Source organism: Podarcis vaucheri, assembly GCF_965113315.1.
Source record: "Podarcis vaucheri genome assembly, chromosome: 13".
In the NCBI taxonomy this organism is placed as follows: domain Eukaryota; kingdom Metazoa; phylum Chordata; class Lepidosauria; order Squamata; family Lacertidae; genus Podarcis; species Podarcis vaucheri.
In genome coordinates this window covers 39729779-39750738 of record NC_138751.1, presented here as the reverse complement: position 1 = coordinate 39750738, position 20960 = coordinate 39729779, and the positions used below count along the sequence as shown (strand labels likewise).

The 20960-nt window shown below is 43.8% G+C and overlaps 1 protein-coding gene and 1 long non-coding RNA gene across 5 annotated transcripts in view; one reads left to right on the top strand and one right to left on the bottom strand.

The window, feature by feature from the left end:
* LOC309515978 (vomeronasal type-2 receptor 26-like) overlaps window positions 1–14017 on the top strand; it is an 18465-nt gene extending 4448 nt beyond the window's left edge. For all 4 annotated transcript variants that reach the window (XM_082194355.1, XM_082194354.1, XM_082194353.1 and 1 more), the window contains exons 3-7: window positions 2885–3167; window positions 6255–7118; window positions 8887–9114; window positions 10388–10514; window positions 11248–14017. In XM_082194355.1, coding sequence (XP_082050481.1) covers window positions 2885–3167; window positions 6255–7118; window positions 8887–9114; window positions 10388–10514; window positions 11248–12146 — 2401 coding nt within the window. In that variant the 3' untranslated portion in view covers window positions 12147–14017. The remainder of the gene's footprint in view (window positions 1–2884; window positions 3168–6254; window positions 7119–8886; window positions 9115–10387; window positions 10515–11247) is intronic.
* Window positions 13516–20960, bottom strand: LOC309516074. Its single transcript, XR_014212745.1, has 3 exons — window positions 19602–20960; window positions 15940–18645; window positions 13516–15692 (listed from the first exon to the last, which is right to left on the bottom strand). It is a non-coding gene; the product is annotated as an uncharacterized lncRNA (long non-coding RNA).

Genomic DNA, 20960 nt, shown 5'->3' with positions numbered 1-20960 from the left:
TGTTTACTTTAATGGATATTTTGTGATTTAAAATCTCTGCTGGGATTCTCTCATCAAAGAGTATTTACTTGCCCCAAACCTGGATCCTGGCATCTAGAGAATTCTCATTTAATACCTATTCTTCTTTGTCACCAACACAAACCACCTGCAAAACTCAGTCCCTTTCAACATTCTTTTGCCTGTCTTGGTAGGATTCTCAGTAAATTAATGACCAGATGTTTGAGTGGGAAATTTAAGGAGGTCTGATAAATTATCCCACTGGTCAGCATTAATAACAGACCCACTCTTATGTTCTTTCTCATTGGTTAATACAACATGTACTTTTGTTGGCCCAAAGATGGACAGAACGGAACATTACAAGCAGGTTTTCGTGCCATCTGTTTGATGTACCTGATGTGAAGAGCCCTAGTTATTATCTCATCTGTAATTACCACTCTTGTCATTATCCCTTGGATAATGTCTCAATAGATTTCCAGAGAATGCCAGCCAAAGTCTAAATATAGGTATAAAAAACCCCTTCCTGCCAATCTAGGTAAGGGAGAGGGCAGAGGAAGAGGAAGGATTTCTGCTTTTCTCTTTGTCGGGTTGCAACAAATGATTTTAATCTGTGAATTGGTCAGGCAGAATATTGTACTGAGCGTGCTTCTGAAGCTAAGGTTTATTTTCTAGATGGAACTGAGGGTGTGTGATCAGGAAGAATATTTGCCTCAGTATGTTGCTGTTTATTGTGCCCCTTCTCTTTCATTTGCCACATATGGTGTGCAAACATACACGTTGCACCATCCATGATTGGTCCAGAATTCCACATGAATACTACCAACCTGGTGATCTTATTCTTGGCGGACTTGCTTCTCACCTCCTTACTGCTTCTGACAAAGAAGACTTCAAGGAAAGGCTAACAACCAGTCAAGTTCTTAATACCTTGTAAAGACTTTATATGACACGTAATCAGATGTCACAAAAACATCCCCCAGCTCTGACCAGGCATACTCAGAAACAAGTTCCACTGGTTTCACTGGATTTACTTCCAGGCAGAGGTGGGGGTGGATGGGGAAATTGTTGCAAAGCTGAAGAGTTGGCTTGGAAAGGGGGAGGTGGAGACCCTAAATCTACGCTTTGTTAGGCAGCAACCCTAAGCAGGGGTGTAGGAAGGGGGGCAGGGGGGTGGGTTGCCCCAGGTTCCATCACGGAGGAAGGTGTCAAAAAGGAACAATAACTGCCCTACTAGGATGGTTCATAAAAAAAACCTTTTTTAAAAAAAAGATGCCTGCTCCAAAGGTCTTATCTTACTACACTAGGAATTATATAGCTATATCTGAAATTTCATGCATATCAGTTAATATCTTGACCCTCCTACACATAAATAACTGTTTCCTTGGCCATTTTCATATGTCGTGAAGGCTGAAATTTCAGTTCAGTGGAGCCAAAACACAATCCATCCTCTAGATTTTAGTATCTGTCCACAGTCACCTCCTTGTTATCAGAGGCCCATAATCCACATTCCTTTGTAAGAAAATATGAAATAACGTAAAACTATTTTTGCAGGCCATTTTTTTTAAAAAAAAAAATCAATGTGTGGGAGGGTGGTGAAAAGAAATTTTCTGCACCAGGTACCACCTGACCTTCCTACGCCTCTGATCCTAAGTATGCTTTCTGCATGGCCTCTGTTGATGTCCGGGTGTGACTGTCAAAGTTTGAGGCCTTGTGCTCTTAAAGTGGTGTAGGGCTATTTGGTGATGGCTTCATGGTGAGAGGGGAAGAGAAGAAAGAAGGGGGGAAAGAGACAATTGCATCTAATATTTGTAGACAGGGCCTGGTTCAGTTCCATTCACTCCAATTGTCCCAGGCAACAAATGAAGGTTCTGATCAGTGAAGAAATGGCAGTTAACTGTCAGTTGTGAGAAGGAACATGTGGCAAAGACCAGAGAAAGCTGAGGTGAAAGTAAACAGATAAGGCTATTTATCCTCAGTGTGCTGATAATATTTTGAGGTGAGCATCAAAACAAATGAGTTGGTGGAAATTTCAGGTTAGGAAGCAGATTTCTTAAATCAATTCAACTGTCCAACCAGCCAGAAATACAACTGGAGGCTTAAGTGGAAATTTGTATCTAGCAGTTGTTTAATCAATCTGTGAGTGAATTGGGCAGGAGTGGAGGTTTAGGGAATCTGGTCAGAGGATGGTGTCAGCAACAGCATCACTTGAATCCCGTTCAGGTACATGTAGGACCCGTAAGTAAATATATGTACAGTGGTACCTCTGGTTAAGTACTTAATTCGTTCGGGAGGTCCGTCCTTAACCTGAAACTGTTCTTAACCTGAAGCACCACTTTAGCTAATGGGGCCTCCTGCTGCTGCTGCGTCGCCGGAGCACAATTTCTGTTCTCATCCTGAAGCAAAGTTCTTAACCTGAGGTACTATTTCTGGGTTAGCAGAGTCTGTAACCTGAAGCGTATGTAACCTGAAGCGTACATAACCCGAGGTACCACTGTATTTCCTTATTAGAGAAGGGGGGGGATTCAAATCAGTTCACATTTAAATGTGAACCTACCAGATTTCTCATGCTCTAAAAAGATGTTGAAATCAAAAGAGAGCCATCATTTGAAATTCACCCTTCTCCAAATTTTAGTGTACTTCTCCAGCCAAACAATGTATACAAAAATGTGTGTCCTGGGGTAAAATGACCCCAAAATGCATGTATTAGTGAAAGTGTTATACAAGTGGAATACAATGCATTCTTTTAACAGAACTTGTTTTACAGATATTTGTATATTAGGGCACAATTTGCACTGACGTGCCGAAGAATCATCATGTGGCCCTTAAAAAATGTATAGCACACATTTGATACAATTGCATACAATGATACAGCATAAAATTCTCTGTGCAGTGTGTTGCCAAAGAACTACCAGCATATCCTGGCCTTGGTGTTTGCTGTCAAGGAGATCAATGAGAACCCCAAGATCTTACCTAATATTACATTGGGATTCCACATCTATGACAGTTACTTCAATGAAAGGATGACCTACGCGGCTACTCTGAACCTCCCATCCACACTTGTACCTAACTACAAGTGTGACACTCAGAAACTTCAGATGGCAGTTATTGGAGGACTTGACTTTGAAACCTCCCTCCTAATGGCAAACATCTTGAGCATCTACAAGATTCCCCAGGTAAGATCTCCCACTGGAGACTTCTCACTCATTCACCATGATCTTTTCTATCCAGAAAGGTTTTGTATAGTAAAAAATAGTTGTGACTGACAAAGGAGAGTGATCCTGCCCTCCACAAAAAGTGTTTCCAGTGTGCCTCACACAATTAAATAATATGTTTAGCATAAAGCTGTCAGATAGTATTTTCCCCCATATATAATTTTTAATAAGTTTTGCAATTTTATATTCAACACAATAATCAATGCTACAAAAAGGAACATATGGATTCCCATCTCCCCCACCCTTCTCCCATGACTTCCCTCAATTTCTTCTTCTGGTTCTTTAAATATTTCCTTATCCTGCCTGTCTTCTTCTACCTTGATTTTGTAATCTTTTAATTAAATATTGTTATATTCTTATCGTTTTGTACCATGTTTTTTCCAGCTACCATATTTTTCGCCCTATAGGACGCACATTCCCCCCTCCAAAAACGAAGGGGAAATGTGTGTGCGTCCTATGGGGCGAATGCAGGCTTTCACACCGACCCCTCTCACTCTCCAGGCTTCAGGAGAGCCCCACCGCCAGCCCCACAAGCTCGGGGGACAACGGGGAGGCGGAACGCCGCCATTCCGCTGTCCCCCGACCTGGTTTGGAGGCTGAGGGGAGAAGCGTGCTTCTCCCTGCCACCAGCAGCCCCGCAAGCTCAGGGGACAGCGGGGAGGCACAGGGCTCCATCCCGCTGTCTCCCGATGTGGTTTGGAGGCTGGTGGCAGGGAGACGCGTGCTTCTCCCTGCCGCCAGCCCCACAAGCTCGGGGAACAGCAGGGAGGTGCAGCGCGCCATCCCGCTGTCTCCCAACGTGGTTTGGAGGCTGGTGGTGGGGAGAAGCCCGCTTCTCCCTGCCACCAGCCCCGCAAGCTCGGGGGACAGCGCGGAGGCGCAGCGTGCCCAGGCTTAGCTTCGCGCAGCTCTCCGCAAGCTGTGGGAGCCCGGTGCTGGGCTCCCACACTTGCAGAGAGCTGCATGTTCTGGGGGTTGGGGTCGGGGGAAGCTCAGGCTTCCTCCGCCCCAGCCCCATGCCTGAGGGGGGAAATTATTTTTTCCCCTTTATTCCCCCCCCAAAAAAATAGGTGTGTCCTATGGGCCGGTGCGTCCTATAGGGCGAAAAATACGGTACATCTTACACTTTGCTATTTTCCCATTATTACGTCTTCATTTTTATGCTTGTTTTCCTAGTTGTAAGTGTTTACTTAAACCCTGCTAGTGAGTCCACTTCTTTACAATGTTTCTGTAAATACAACATAAATGGTTCCCAGTCCTTTTTAAAGTGTCTATTCTCCTTGTCTCTTAGTTTCCCAGTTAGCTTCACCATTTCAGCATATTCCATCAGTTTTTGTTGCCATTCTTCTTCCATTGGTATCTTGTCATCTTTCCATCTTTGGGCTAGTAGCATCCTAGCCACTGCTGTAGCATACATAAATAATTTCTTCCACTCTTTTGGCAAGTCTTGGCCTGTAATGCCTAACAAAAACGCTTCTGGTCTTTTAACAAAGGTTGTCTTAAACATTTTTTTCTTTTCATTATAAATCATTTCCCAATAACATTTGATTATTTTACAGTTCCACCACATGTGATAAAACGTGCCTTCACCTGTCATATAGTATTGACCCTTCAGCAACATTTAAACATGCTTGCTGTAGGTAGGCGTTCCTCATCCCCTTTCTTAAGCCTTTTCTCTCTGCTGGGTGTCTGAGCAGTGTGTGCTACATGCCTCCCCTGACTCCTCTAGTTAGTCTGGTGTCTCAAGCGCAGTGGATGATGTGATCCTATTTGTTGCATTGAAGTAAGATTCAGTGGCAGAAGAATGTCTGGTGGAACCTTTCTGCAACCCACTGCGAATTGGGGTGCATACCTGAAAATATTAGAAGGAAACCCAGATTGCAATCCAGAATCTTGTGGTGAGCTTCTGCTCCTGTTTATTCTGGCAAGTCATCACACTGCTGGAAGGATTAGTAGAGCACCTGCAGTGAATGTAGAAGGTCAGTCCGTGGCATCTTTGATTAGGTCTCCTACCACTCCACATAATCAGTGGCGAGCTAGATGGATCAATGGTCTGACACAGCAGTAGGCATCTTCCTGTGTTCATCTGAGGCATTTAGCTGTGGGATGCTTTAATTCACAGCAGTAGCAGTAGCAGTAGCAGGAGGGGGTAGCAGTCATAGTAGGGTGGGTGGGAGGGAGAGACAGCACTATGCACTAAGTGCCTGAGCTAGAATTCATCTCAGGATGCTTCCAGGCTGTTACTATGTTTGAATAAGATTCAGTCACATACCAGCAAATTCAGGTTATGCAGTTAAAGGTGATCTGGAGGTTTTGTGAGCAACCCCCCCCCCCCAGTGATGCCAACTTGAAAAAATATGGGGGGCAGGCAAGACCCCTCCTGCAAAATGACACAGTGCGCACACACCATTTGAATGGTAATGCCCATCACCTGTGGGAGGGGAGGGCAGCCCCCTCAAATGTTTATTGGGGAGTCCAAGGGACCTCAGACCCAAGGCGTTGGCCCCTATAGTGTGGCATAACATTTGCTTGATGCCGCGTTGTTCAACCACCTCCTGCATTTCTGTGGGTTCAACTAGATGACCCTTGTGTTCCCTTCCAACTCTACAATTCTAGGATTCTTTGAAACTGCCCCACACATTGTGGCCCTTGAGCGGGACTCTGTGGGTTAGGGGTTTGAAAAGGTAGGGAAGGGAAATTAAGACACCATGAAATGAGAAGGTGAAATGCTGTGGTGAAACTAGGGTGCAGGAAAGTAGCAGTGCAGGAAAACAAGGAGAACAAACTGGAAAGGGAAAGGGAGAAGGTGGGAGAGGAAAGCAGGACTGCACGGAAACAAAGAGAAGGAACTGGAGAAGGAAAAATGGGGTGGGGAGAGGAGAGGGAAAGAGGGTATGCAGAAAAGATTTTCCATGCAGAAAAGATCTGCCACCCTCCCAGTTTTCCAGTGCCTTCTTTCCTGGGGCAACTGTCTCAACTCACCTTATAATTAGTCAGGAAACGCATGCTCAATCAATTTATGGATTATGCCCCTTTATTTCCTTTTAGCTCACTTATGGCTCTTTTGCTCCAGAGGATGCTGGTCAAAGCCAATCTACCTCCTTCTACAAGATGGTGCCCAATGAAGCCCATCAATACACTGGGATCGTTGAGTTACTGCTGCACTTTGGTTGGACATGGGTTGGGCTGCTCGCTGTGGATAATGACAGTGGAGAGAGATTTATTGAGACCCTGAAACCTCTGCTCTCCCAGAAAGGCATTTGCTTGGCCTTCTCGAAGAAAACCCCAAAAATCACATATTTGGCAGAGTATTATGATCTGCAGTCCTACTCAATCCAAATTTATCAAGCTATGATGGAAAGTAAAGCCAAAGTTGTTGTTTTCTATGGAGAAACAATCTCTATGACTGACTTGAAAGAAATGGTAACACTCGGTGAATTGGAAAATGTGACCAAGACATCTGTGGGCAAGGTGTGGATACTGACAGCCCAGGTGGATTTCACAGCACTGACCTATCAAATGAGCTGGGATATGCAAGTCTTCCATGGTTCCCTCTCCTTTGCAGTTCATTCAAATGTAGTACAAGGATTCAAAGCCTTTCTTGAGGTCCAAAATCCTTTTGAGGCAAATGGAAATGGCTTTGTCAAGCAGTTTTGGGAACAAGCATTTCTCTGTTTATTTCCAAACTCCAATACAGAGGAGCAGGCCAGTGGAACCTGCACTGGAGAGGAGAAGCTGGAAGATCTCCCTTCATCTGGCTTTGAGATGAGCATAACTGGCCACAGCTACAGTCTCTATACTGCTGTCTATGCCATAGCACATGCTCTACATGCCATGTTCTTGTCCAGGACCAAATACAGGACAGCAGTGGAAGGAGGGATGCAGGAGCTTCAGAAATTCCAGCCTTGGCAGGTAATTCCTTTCATGAGATACATTTTATTTGACATGGGCAATGATGTATAAATCAGTACACTAAAAATGTTTGAGCACTTTGTGTAGGATCAGATTCTCCCCTTGTTTGCAGAGAAGTTGCTCATGAAGGAGCAGCACAGTGTCAGATCAGAGCGTCCCGCTTACAGTTGTTAAGCAGGAGGATCCAATCCTGCAGGGCGCTGTGTTTTTGTGAGCAGCTATCTTTGCAGAGAAATTGTCAGTGCAGGATGATCCGCTCTAGCACTGTTCTGCTCTGTCACAAGCAGCCTCTCTGCATACAAGTTAATCGGAAGATCCAATCCTATACTGAAAGACAGGCCCACACAGAGAGTGGAGCGGCTGGTACACTTGCCCTGTTCATCAAAAAGCTAAACTGGTCACGGGGCCCTGCCAGGGCTTGCTGAAATTACGATATAATAACAAGAACACCATGTGCATCCCAGCTGCCCCATGCCTCAGACAAGCTCTACGTGGGCCTCCTGATCAGAAAAGGGGAGAGTCGGCAAGGCATGTTCTGCAACTGAGGAAAAATCTAGGGAAGAGCAAGCACAGCACCCACAGAGGCTGTCCCTGACCAGCAAAAAACAAACAAGTAATGAAGAGGACTTTAAAGCTGTTTTTTGTATCTTAGCTGAGATCATTAAGGTACAGTGGTGCCCCGCAAGACGAATGCCTCGCAAGACGGAAAACTTGCTAGACGAAAGAGTTTTCCGTTTTGGAGGTGCTTCGCAAAACGAATTTCCTATGGGCTTGCTTCGCAAGACGACAATGTCTTGCGAGTTCCTGCGGGTTTTTCCCCTCCCCTCCTTTTTCTAAGCCGCTAAGCCCCTTATGAGCTGATCCGATCAGCAGATAAGCCGCTAAAAGCCGCTAATAGCGCTAATCCGCTAATCCGTCAATGGGCTTGCTTCGCAAGACGAAAAAACCACTAGACGAAGAGAATCACAGAACGGATTCTTTTCGTCTTGCGAGGCACCACTGTATGTCATTCTTGTTGGAAATCCCGGGAAACCAAAACCCAAGTTTTGGGTAAGGAAACCATAGAGATTTAACATGAGAAAACATGCACTGATCAAAGCACAGAAATATAGGATGTGCTCTTTCCAGTGAATCCCACTGAAGGTTATAATATAGTTTACTTACAAAATTCTTCAAGGGTAACATTCATGTGCTTTTCCATATAGCAGTCAGAAAAAAATCTGCACAGGCAGTAAAACATAACTTGATTACAAAATGGTAATAGTTCCTAAACAATTGGTATAGAAAACACTAGTTTCATATTCCATTCTTGTCTGAAACAAGAGAGGCAGATTAAATCCATGTGACTGGAGGGAGCAGAGAATTCACACTTAGGCTGAGTAGAAAACAGGATTTGTTGCCCATTTCTTCCCAAAGTGAGGGAGCCTTGCAGGGCAGCTTACTCCATGGTATTAACCCCTTCATGCTGAGTATATGAGGCTGGTTGCCCTCTTGCGACAGCGGCAGATATCCAAGCAGTGTGTCCTAAAAGCCATGGATTTTGTTCCTCATTTCTTTTTCTTCCAGAAAGCATTGAGATTTTCTCCATAGGAAACAATCGAAATTGTCAGTGCACCAGGCAAATTCTCCGCTTACTAACCATTTATCAGGGATAGCTTACTTTTGCATAGCAGTATCTATGTGTACTGACAGTCTGGAGACATCCTGAGTGCCAGCAAGGAAAGACATTTACATGACTTCATAGTTACTATTTTTTCTTCCAATGCAGCTCCATCCCTTCCTTAGGAGTGTCTCCTTTAACAACTCTGCTGGAGAAACGGTATCTTTCAGTGAGAGCAGGGAAGTAGAAGCTGGCTTTGATATTACCAACATGGTCACTTTTCCAAATAACTCCTTCGTGAGGGTCAAGGTTGGAAGGGTGGGTGTGGAATCTGCCCCAGGCCAGCAAATTTCCATTGATGACAACCGTATGGTGTGTCACAGAAGCTTTCACCAGGTGGGGCATAATTCCAACATACATAAGATACAGGAAAACAGAGCGTTATTGCACTTAGAGATCATCAGTTCAGCTCATCCCTGGCTTTCCAGCCTGATTCAAAACATTTTCCTTTGCAATACCTAAGAAAGTAAGATGAACTTGTGGAGTCAGGCCAATGGCCTATCTTGTCCAGCATCTGCATATGGTATAAACATGGCTGTTGGGCTGTGGCTTTCTCTATCCCAGGTTTTTACATGAGCCTTTTGTCAAGAATAAGGTGTTTGTTGCTCAGGTGGGAAGGAAGCAGGGGCCATGTAGGTTTGTGGGTAGCTGCCCTGTGTCACCAACCATAGAATGAGGAAAGGGGCTTCTTAGATTGTGGAAAACTCAAAACAATAAATAAGGGCAAAGGAATAAATAAAATCAGCTGTCCCCCAAGAAGACTCGCTTGGCACCTTCTCTACATATCTTTAGGTACCATGTAAAAACATTCCTATTCTCTCAGGTGGTTATTGTATTGAACTATGTCTGGCCAGGGGACTTGGGTGGCGCTGTGGGTTAAACCACAGAGCCTAGGACTTGCTGATCAGAAGGTTGGCGGTTCGAATCCCCATGACGGGGTGAGCTCCCGTTGCTCAGTCCCTGCTCCTGCCAGCCTAGCAGTTCGAAAGCACGTCAAAGTGCAAGTAGATAAATAGGTACCGCTCCGGCGTTTCCATGAGCTGCTCTGGTTCGCCAGAAGTGGCTTAGTCATGCAAGCAACATGACCCGGAAGCTGTACGCCGGCTCCCTCGGCCAATAAAGCGAGATGAGCGCCACAACCCCAGAGTCAGTCACGACTCGACCTAATGGTCAGGGGTCCCTTTACCTATGTATGGCCAACCAGATGCCTGCTGGTAACCCACAAGCTGAACATGAATGAGCACAAGACCACTCTTACACTTGTAGATCATCCTTGGCACTGCACCTCAGTCCTCTCCAAGAACCATGAGTTTTTACATGTCCTATGACTGGAGAATTGGGAATGGAGCATGTATTACATTATGTATGGAGATACATAATGGGGGCAGAGCTGGTGAGGATGAGCCCCCAATCCACTTCCCACCTTGAGCCCTCATGCATTCCTTCTGAATGCCGAAAAGGGGCTCAGTTTTGGCATTATTTTTTAAAATCATGAAGAGCAGAATAAGTAACTTAGTGTCTTTCTGCTTCTAGCTGGAAGGAATAGGAAGCCAAAAGTGCTGCTAATTTCTGTGTGCTAAACTGTTTATGTGTTTCATTAAATGGGCAGTTTCCACCCCTTTCTGTGTGTAACCCAAATTGCCCTCCTGGTACCAGCAAGAAAAAGAAGGAGGGGGAGCCATTCTGCTGCTATGATTGTGTTCCTTGTTTTCAAGGCAAGATTTCATCTCAGAAGGGTAAGAGAGACAAGATAAATACTTTTCAAACATAAGTTATATTAGAAGTTGTGGAGAAAATTAATAAATAATTAGTATTAGGTACATTTTTGTATTTATTGTTTGTTTGGAGAATATATCACAAATTTTTAGAGAATTACACATTTTGCAGGGTAACTATACAGTGGTACCTCGGGTTAAGTACTTAATTTGTTCTGGAGTCCGTACTTAACCTGAAACTGTTCTGAACCTGAAGCACCACTTTAGGTAATGGGACCTCCTGCTGCTGCCGTGCCGCCGGAGCACGATTTCTGTTCTCATCCTGAAGCAAAGTTCTTAACCCAAGGTACTATTTTGGGGTTAGCAGAGACTGTAACCTGAAGCGTATGTAACCTGAAGTGTATGTAACCCGAGGTACCACTGTACTGTACTTTGGTTCATGTGTTGGTTCAAGAAGTGCAATTTAGATAACTTTCCCATTCAAATAGCAACAAAATCAAATTTCTCCTCCATCCCTCTTTATAGACAGACCCCATAATGGACACTGTCCTAAAAGGAAAATGTTTGTTACGCATTACTTAAGTTCTTCCCGTCGAAAGGTTCTTTCCGGTGTTTAGTCAGAGTCTCATTTCTTGTAATGTGAAAAAAGGAGATATCTGTGATATTTCTAATTTAACCTTAAGAGTACCATACTAGCAGCTTAGTAGTCACTCTCCAACACATCTGAAATAATAATACATTATTTTCTTTCCAGACATGGTTGACTGTGTTGCATGCCCAAAGGACCACTATCCACACAGAGACCAATCACAATGCATTCCAAAGACCATCAGCTTCCTGTCTTTTAAAGAGCCTCTGGGGATGAGCTTAGCATTGTTTGCTCTTTCTCTCTTTCTCCTCACAGTGGTGGTCCTTGTCATCTTCATTAAACATCAGGACACACCCATTGTCAGAGCAAACAATCGGGACCTCACCTACACTCTCCTCTCTTTCCTCCTGCTCTGCTTCCTCTGCCCATTGATCTTCCTCAGTCCTCCAGAAAGAGTGAGCTGCCTGCTCCGACAAATGGCTTTTGGCCTTGTTTTCACAGTAACCGTTTCTTGTGTTCTGGCCAAAACCATCACGGTGGTTCTGGCCTTTGTGGCCACCAAACCAGGATCCAGAATGAGGAAGTGGGTGGGGAAAAGACTGGCAAGCGTCATTGTGATTTCTTGTTCGCTTATCCAAGCTGCCATTTGCATTGTGTGGTTAGGAACCTCTCCCCCATTCCCTGATTCTGACATGCACTCTGCGATGAGGGAAATTATTCTAGGCTGCAACGAAGGGTCATTCGCCCTGTTTTACTGTGTCCTGGGCTACATGGGCTTGTTGGCCATTGTCAGCTTTGTTGTGGCCTTTTTTGCCAGGAAACTGCCTGAGAGCTTCAATGAGGCCAAATTCATCACCTTCAGCATGCTGTTGTTTTGTAGTGTTTGGGTCTCCTTTGTTCCAGTGTACCTGAGCACCAAGGGGAAATACATGGTGGCTGTGGAGATCTTCTCCATCTTGGCCTCCAGTGCTGGCTTACTGGGCTCCATCTTTTTCCCTAAATGCTACATCATTGTGTTGAGGCCTGATCTGAACAGCAAGGAGTGCTTAATAAAGAGGAAATAGCAAATGAGCATATCCTCTCTTTTTTTTTGTTCTATGAAAATATGGGCACCTGCATCATATAATTACCTTGCATTTTATGGCAGGTATCCTTTGGAAATCTATATTTAAACATTTGGCTATGTGTCCTTTGTTACATCTGAATCCAGAAACTCTTTTGGATATAGTTTTTGTTTTGGACTTTGAGTGGGACATATAGCTTGAGTCACTGGATTCTCCTTTCATCACATTGTATAAAGAGAAGAACATCAATATATTTATATATAATGATGGAAGAAAAACGCCCAAAATAATAAATTTTCTTCAAAAATCGCCAACAGAAGAAAATGCCTGCTCACTTTGAGAAGGGGTAGAAGGAGCGGTTATCCTCCATGAACTTAGAATAACAAAATGAACACTAGACGATAAGAATTTCTAGCTTGTTTGTATAGAATCACAAGGATTGCTTGCTCAAGCTATAAGGCCCAAGTTTAGAAGCTTGGAACATCCAGCTCAGGCATACTTTCTTGTTGGGGGAAAAATAATGAGTTTGTTAACCCTTCCTTTCCTGGAACAGGCAATCTTGCCCTGTTTCTGAGACATTTATCTACAGAATGCTTTCCTTCCCAGCAGTAGCTGGAGGAGGCAGCAGCTGTAGTGGGAGCGGAAAAGAAAGCATCATGCATCAAGTGCTTGTTCTAGAATCAAGGTGACCTCTGTAAATCTCAGGATTCTCCTGGACTGTCGGTATTTTTGAGCTGAATACAATCACATATCAGCAAATTCAGGTTCTGCAGTTAAAGGTGATTTGGAAAGTGTGGGATAATGTTTGCAACACCCTCTAACCACCTGACAAATGAATCAGAATGAATACTAAATGAACAGCTTGCATTGTCTAAGCACCCCACAAACTTTGTAGAAACCGATTGGAGCGAATATTCAAATAGACTATCTGGATATGCCCTCAAAGCAATATTGGGCTGCTGGCTTCTCATTCTTTTGTACTGTTAACAAAAAGATCAAGTAAACAGTGAATTGTGTACATTTTATGCAGTGAAATTGTTCACTATTTGTAACAGTTAATGTGCCATGGACATAATCTAGGAAGAGTTAGTCTTGGCTAAAGCTCATTTAAAGTTATGGAGTATGACCTGGGCTACAATTCTGAGACTGCTTTCTTGGCAATAAGTTGCACTGAAAGAACTTTTGAATAAATAAGTTTTCAGCTGAGCTGCTGATTTTATTAATCACCAGTCTTATTGATTTCTGGTATGTGTGTCTACCTAAAATTCAGTGGATAACAACACTGGTCTTTTTACCAGGCTTATTTTTATAAGATGGGATGGGATGTGTGTGAATGAACAGTTTGAAGAAAGAACATTTTGAACATGAGTGAAATTCAGCTCCATTTTATTAAGAAATACAATACTACTACCACACTTTATTTGAAAAAATGTCAAACAATAAGATTGGTAAATAAAAATTAGAATTATATTCCATGACCTGCTTTGGATACTGAATACACTTGGGCAATTGTAAAGTTTCATCTTGATACCTCAAGGATGTCTGGCTATTTGCTATTTAATTTTTATTTATTACATTTATATATTGCCTCCCCAACGAGTTCTCTGTATGATTTACATAGATACAGTCCTCCAGGCAGTCTACATATCTGAAGTTCTATCAGAAACATGAATAGTGCAATTTGCAACACGATCCTTCATTTTGGCAGGAAAAACCAGAATTTTGGGGGTGGGGGGAAATACCTGGATATTCTCATACAAACCATAGGATGAACACTGCAGTTTAGTTATGTGCCAGTATGGTGTAATGGACAGACTATTGGATTTGGATCAGGTAGTTCTGTGTTAAAATCATTGCTTTAAAAAAAAGAATGCAGAGGGAAAACAAAGAAGGCCACAACCAATATCATGAAATAGGTGGCATATATTGCTTGGATATTTTGATCTTTCAGCCATCATTTGGCAAGAGGGCTGTGTCTCCAAGTGAAGCTCACAGCTGTTTGTTCTATTTCCAGAACCTTTGCTCAGCCCTGAAGCTTAAAGGGTGGTTTTAGGCAGGTCACTGAGCACAAATGAGTGAAACCTTTCTGCTATGGTTCAAGCTTTGCTTCCCCTTGCCTTCACTCCTCACAGGGCACACACAACCATTCCCAGATTTAAATCTATCTTTGGTGCTTTGATTTTTTTCAAAGTTCAACATTTTTGTACTTGCTTTTGTTTGTTTTTTGCTGTCGAAAAATTGTTCCAAAAGGTGTGGGTGGTGGCAAGAGCTGCTTTTGTGACAGACACAATCTGCACTGTGTAATCCAGTTTCTGCTGAAAACCAGAATATCTATCTGGTGGCGGGTGGGGATGGGGAGTACGGCAGAGGTGCTCAAATTGTAGTATGTGTATTTCCATACTGGAGTTTACTTTTAAATTATGGTCTGTACACACCTTCATTCTCGCTGAAGCTTGGCTCACATAATTCTCAGGAGAGGGAGGATAAAATGGGATAGATCCAGGAATGTCACTATGAACTCATTGTAGGGAATGAAGCAATGCAGTTCTGATCAGAGCAAGAGAAGGGTCACTCGATCACTTGGCCTTTTTCATATGAACGAGTCTGCCACTGCTCATATGAAAGAACTACTGTGGGTTAATTTTCTTTATTGTTGCATTAAGTATTTGTGACATTGTTTAATAATCACATAGAGGTAGAACAGGCAAATTAAAGGGGGGTGGATGAGACAGATCACAAAAGCATGTAAGCAAAGGGAAGGGAAGCTAGATCAACAGGAAGAAAACAGAAGAGTAAAAACAAGACGTGAAATAGTGAGATTGTAAAGCCAATTCACACATTCCTGGGATGGCTGCTTGAAGTGTGTTGTGCTCAGTATCTCCCTGCTTGTGGGGAGTAAGTAGTTCACGCACAGTCCATAAACTAAACCCAGCAACCACATTGACATTGCTGGGCTAAGGCACTGAAAACAAAACCCCATAGTCTTTGCGGTCTGTGCAGTGTTTTCAAACAGGTTTCCAGTAGCTGACACACACCTGAGTCCATTGGCCCAGAGAATGGGAGAGGGAGAGAGAGAGAGAGCAAGAAAGAAAGAAAGAAAGAAAGAAAGAAAGAAAGAAAGAAAGAAAGAAAGAAAGAAAGAGTGTGTGAGGTTGTGCACATGCCAGGACTGAGAAGTTGAAGAAACAGACAATAGGCAATCCTGACACAGGGGTTAAAAAGAAGAGAAATATATGGACTCCACAAAGAGACAAGTGAGCAACTGAAAAGAATGGCCAGGAAGAAAGAGTCAGCAAGAAATAAAAGAACAGAAATAAGCATGTGCGGTTGAAGTGAGAGTTGACAAGCATGCATAAAGGGAGAAGAAAGGAGTGCATGAGAGAAAGGAAATCAGCAGCAAAGCAAAAAGTGTGGGAGAGCAAGAAGTTTCTCATTTCAATGAACTGGTCCTTACTCCAGAATATAAGATAACCACAAAAGTACTCACAAAAAACAAAACAGCTTTACAGAACCTTAAAAGATTAACAGATTTGGCAACAGCTAGACCTTCATCTCCTGCCAACCTAGCAGTTCAAAAGCACGTCAAAGTGCAAGTAGATAAATAGGTACCGCTCCGGCGGGAAGGTAAACGGCGTTTCCGTGCGCTGCTCTGGTTCGCCAGAAGCGGCTTAGTCATGCTGGCCACATGACCCGGAAGCTCCCTCAGCCAATAAAGTGAGATGAGTGCCGCAACCCCAGAGTCAGCCACGACTGGACCTAATGGTCAGGGGTCCCTTTACCTTTACCTTTAGACCTTCATCAGATGCATGAAGGTGCACGAGTTTGTCCTTGTTCATGGATAGCCCCCCAATCTAACGTGACTATTCAGCAACAGGATATTTGCCAAACGCATAAATCTAGGGCCCTGCCACAAACTCACTTCCTGCCTTTGCTCCCAAATCCACCCAGTCAACATTATAAAGCTGCCAGTCCATAGGATGCTATTAGATTCCCTTTTTGTTGGTCCTGTTAAACAGACCAACATGGATACTCACTCACAGAAATAGGCACATTTTCCTCATGTTCCTACACTGTACTGCGCCTTTGCTAACGGCTTGAGGAAGCATCACAAGTCAAGCTGGATGAAAAGGAGGGATGGAAACAAATTGGATGTGTGGTTGTACAGCCCTATAGTAGAGGGAGGAAGGAAGAGAAGCTCAGCAGAAACCAAGGGAAATAGGCAGCAGGCAACAATGAAAGCAGCCAAAGAGGAGACAGTCAAGCAAAAAGCAAGCAAATAAAACAGAGCAGTTAAAAGCAGCAAGAAGGTAAGCAAGGAGAAATGGCAAAGGATAGAAAACAGGATGGGATGCAGGAATTAGAGGCAGGGTGAAGGGGGAACAGTTGAGCAAAGAATACTATGTGCTGGTCTTCAACTGGTGGGTTAGGATTCACAGCTGGGTACCACCTCAGTCTAACGATGGGTTCTACCAGTGGCACACTCACAATTTTTGCTTTGTTTAAAAGGGGTTGTTGTCTTTTAAGAGGGGAGTGAGAGGTTGAGAAAAGCAGAAGGAGACAGCAAAAAATAAAGGAGTGAACAAGGGGAGAGAAGGAAAAAGACGGCAAGATCGGCAGTAAGAAATGTGAAAGTGGGTCCCATGTTGCAGCTCATGGCCAAGTACCCACTCTAGAAAAGTTGGCTGAAACAGAGGATGAGCAGAGGAGTCACAAGTAAGAGTACCAACAGCCTAGGCAAGTTAAGCAGAAAACAGCAAGGTACATGTCAGCCCCTCTCATATTTTGGCATCAGGTGTGAATGCTGTTAATGTGGGGGGAGAAGAATTCAGAAGAAATAAAAGAGACATATCGGTCAGTGCTAGTTTTACAGTGGTGAATGCAACAGGTTTAAAGCTGAAAATGATTTTTAGCATCATGTGTGGAATGCTCACCCCAGGGAGGCTTGCTGGGCCACCTTCCTTTAGGCACCAAACAAAACTATTCCTCTTCTCATAATTAGCCTTTGGCTAATTGAACAATCTACGGTCTCTAAAAGTGTGTGTGGGGGGGTATTGTTTTCGTTTGTTGCCATGTATTTTTGTGTTTTTATCTTGTTAACCGCCCTGTGATTCTTGGGTGAAGGGTGGTTTAGAAATTTAATAAATAAATCAATAGATGTGTGAAGACATCTTGGGTAAAGGATCAGTTGCTGAGCAAGCAAGATCTGGAAGCAAAGTGAAGGTGAGGAAAAGGCAGGCAAAGGAGAGAAAGAGGTGTTGCATAGAGAGGATTATTCTGCAGAACAATAGTAGCAACGTTCCCTTTACTGCTACCCTGGCATGAGTCCTGATTCAGCACCAGGCAATTGATAACTGCTCAAACCATGGACAGCCAGCAATAGCAGGTGCATTGCTATAGGAGCTGGAAAGAGCCTGAACAGGTCATTTTCTCAACTAATTTCATGCCTAGTGAAGCATTTAAAAAGCAAGTGATTGAAAGAGAGGCGAGCAACTTGAAAAAGAAAGAGAAAGAGAGAGAGAGGAAGAGGAAGGAAGGAAGGAGTAGTGAGTAAGCAAGCAAGATACTGTGCAAAGAAACAAAGTGAGTATGAAAAATTGCAACTGTAAGTAATTGCATATACAGTGGTACCTTGGTATTCAAACAACTTGGCTCCCGAACAAATTGGCTCCCAAACGCCGCAAACCCAGAAGTGTTCCGGTTTGTGAACGTTTTTCGGAAGTCAAACATCTGACGTGGCTTATGCAGGAAGCTCCTGCAGCCAATCGGAAGCCACACCTTGGTTTTGAATGGTTTCGGGAGTCAAACAGATTCCCGGAACGGATTAAGTTCAAGAACCAAGGTACCACTGTACAAGTAGGAGGTAACTAGTTCAAGAGGGAAAGAGTGAGCGAAACATGAAATGTGATGGGAAAGGGACACAAAGGAAAGTGTGAAGCAACAGTAGGCCATCTAAGCAGCAGAAGGAAGATCAGGCGGCCAAAAGTAAGATAAAGATCAGTGGCAGAGCAGAAGATTTGGGCAAAAGAAAGATTGTGGGAGAGCAAAGGAGACAAAGGATTAGAGGATATCATGGTTGCTTCCAGATGACCTGTTTCCTGAGCATTCATCCTGTTTGGTTTGCATGGAGGTTAGGTGACTGTGCATCTGGTACACTTTTCTTACTGTAATATAGCACAATATTTTTGGAGAAGCCAGTTTGTCGCACAAGGGCTCCAAATCCATTTTAATTGTGCATCCTGAATTCGCTGGGGTTTGAATCCCACCCCAAAATAAGGACAGTCTGGAAGTGCCCAGTAAGAAACCATGCGAATAGACACAGTAAGAATGAACTGAGTGAGATGTAAGGCCTTCAGTCACTGATTTAAAGGAGGATCTTAATACCCACGTGGGACTTCTCAGAGTCCACTAGATTTCCCGTTCCCCATATAAGGTAACCTTGCTATGGTGGGACTATTTGATAGCATTTTTGTGGCCCTTTGCAATCTTGCTTATTTGAAGGCTTTTTCCTTCTGCTTCAAATGATTCTTTCTGCTCTCTTCTGCTTCAAAGGATTAGATGTGCACTCCTTGCTTTTGTGGCACAGCGAGAGGTCACTTAGCTTCTAGGAATCTTTTTACAAAAAGACCTCCAAACCAGGTTTCAAGAAGATGACAAAAAACACTTGCTATCATGACGTCGCAGGCACCAGCCAATAGGTGCTTGTGTCCCTTCCAGCTGCCACTACACTTACTACTCTAATACAGGTATTTGCTGAGGTGAAATTTGTATTTCCCCAGCAACTCATCACTCTGCTTTGGGTGCCAGAAGAATGCAACTCCAAACATTCAATGCACCAGCAAGGAAAACCCCATACAGGAGCCCCTACAAGAAACAAGCAGTTTTGTACAACCTGTGTTATTGTCTGGAAAGGGATGTAGAACAGGGGTCACTTCACTTAGCCCAAGCATGCAAAAAATATACTGGCTTCAGTGTTGGTGCTGCCCTTTAAAGCCTTGGCCCAGTATACCTGAAAGAGCATCTCCACCCCCATTGTTCAGCCCATACACTGAGGTCCAGCTCTGAGGGCCTTCTGGTGGTTCCCTCACTGCGAGAAGTGAAGCTACAGGGAACCAAGTAGAGGGCCTTCTCAGTAGTGGCACCCACCCTGTGAAACGCCCTCCCATCAAATGTCAAGGAAATAAAATAACTATCTGACTTTTAGAAGACATCTGAAAGCAGCCCTGCTTAGGGAAGTATTTAATGTTTGATGTTTTATCGTGCTTTTAATATTCTGTTGGGAACTACCCAGAGTGGCTGGGGAAACCCAGTCAGATGGGCGGGGTATGAATTATTATTATTATTATTATTATTATTATTATTATTATTATTATTATTATTTTCAAACATAGTTACCTCTGTTGGATGTCCAGTGCTTAAAAACATAGTGCATATATGTTACATAGAGGGATTTGAAACTCTCACTGGCTACAACTCATTTAAGCATCCATCAGCCTGTTTTGGAAGAGAAGCAGCCTTTTTGATGCATTTCATGAAGTGTTCCTAGGTTAAGGCTTTATGGTTGCATACAGACTGTAGACACATCTGCATATGGGCTTGCTTGAAAGTGGGTCTGTGTGCTGCCTTTAACACTAAATCTAAGTGCCTAAAGGGCTCCTTTCTTTGCCCTTCCACCTCCCATTTCTTTGCTTGCTACCCTTCCATTGTGGCAGGGTGTCCTCAAATCATCTGGAAGGGGCAGAGAAAGCAAAAGTCAAGAGAGGTGAGAAAGCAGCATGCAAGCAAGAGAGAGAGAGAGAGAGGAGAAGAGGCAACCTAAGAAAGCAATCAAGCTCCAAATCAGGCACCTGAATGTTCAACACACACTCACCAGTTTGGCCATAAAGTGGAGCTGTCTACTTTTCTCGCCAAACAGCAGGGCCGGCCCAAGACCTATTGTTGGTTGATGAGAAGATGTACTGTTCCACATATAGAGCTTGTTGAATCTTACTTCAGCACAGTGCTCTCCACCACTCGTGAGAGCAGCGAGCTAGCTTAGGCAGCACCCACAGTTCAGTCCCCCAATAGAGGGAAATTGATGGAGGACTGAAGGGGCTGCTTCACTCTGCCTAATGGTAGAGCCGGGCCTATGAAATGCGAGCGCAGGGCAGGGGATATGGTATTGAAACCTGTCCCTTCCTTCACATTTCCTCCCTATACCCTGGTGCTTGATTTCTTGCCACGTTTCCTGTTCTTAACTGCTCTATTGTTGTAACGGTGCCGCCTTATTGTGTATTTTAACTATGACATATTTTAATGTTATGCGCAACTTCAATTCTATATTTTGTAAACTGCACAGAAGCTGACTTTGACACTAAGGGGTAGAAAAATAAATACTTGGAGACATCCATTCCCCCGTGGCACGCTTTCAGTATTGGAGGCAAGCAAGGGGAGGTGGAATTAAAGTAGGGGAAGCACAGGGAGGGAAGGGGGTAGAGAAGACAAGTCTAGTTATTGTCCCCACTTTCTAGTTATGGACAAAAGTAGGCAACCCTCCCCTTCACCTTTATAGCCAAATTGCTAAGCATGCGTTTGGCAACAGACGTGCAGGCCTGGCTCAGCTCCAAGTGAGCAATCAGAAAGCATGAGAGTAAAGAAAGGAAATGGAGAGCAGGTATGGAACAGGCAAAGGGATGGCAAGTGCATGAGATGCATGGAGATGGCAAAGCAAAGGGAGCTGGAGGGCAGAAGAAGACAGGGACCCAGCCAAGGCAAGGGTGAAGCTAGAAAGAAGAGAGAGAGAGAGAGAGAGAGAGAGAGAGAGAGGGAGGGAGGGAG